The sequence below is a fragment of the Egretta garzetta genome, unplaced genomic scaffold, assembly GCF_000687185.1.
Source record: "Egretta garzetta isolate BGI_Z169 unplaced genomic scaffold, ASM68718v1 scaffold1244, whole genome shotgun sequence".
NCBI classification, from domain to species: domain Eukaryota; kingdom Metazoa; phylum Chordata; class Aves; order Pelecaniformes; family Ardeidae; genus Egretta; species Egretta garzetta.
The window spans coordinates 39,292-39,582 of NW_009259541.1; the positions used below are offsets into that span (position 1 = coordinate 39,292).

General features: G+C 58.8%; 1 protein-coding gene across 1 annotated transcript in view; it reads left to right on the plus strand.

Moving 5' to 3' along the window:
- The window catches only part of ILF3 (interleukin enhancer binding factor 3), a 16,109-nt gene extending 15,927 nt beyond the window's left edge, over positions 1 to 182 (plus strand). The window contains exon 16 of the mRNA XM_035893233.1: positions 9 to 182. Coding sequence (XP_035749126.1) covers positions 9 to 182 — 174 coding nt within the window. The remainder of the gene's footprint in view (positions 1 to 8) is intronic.
- The last annotated feature ends 109 nt before the right edge of the window (positions 183 to 291 follow it).

A 291-nucleotide genomic window follows, 5' to 3' on the forward strand; every position in this document is an offset into this window, starting at 1 on the left:
ACCAAACCCAGTACAGTAACTACGGCCCGCCGCAGGGCAAGCAGAAAGGCTACAACCACGGCCAAGGCAACTATTCCTCCTACTCCAATTCCTACAACTCGCCCGGTGGCGGAGGCTCCGACTACAACTACGAGAGCAAATTCAGTGAGTGCTGGGTTGCTTATCCGGGGAGTGAAATGTGAACTTTAGGGAATACGGGGGGCGCTTGGTCCTACGCAGAGGAATGAATTTAGCCGGGCTGGGGGAGGTGGGATAAGGGGGACGGCTCTGCAGGGGGCCCCGGCCAGGCTG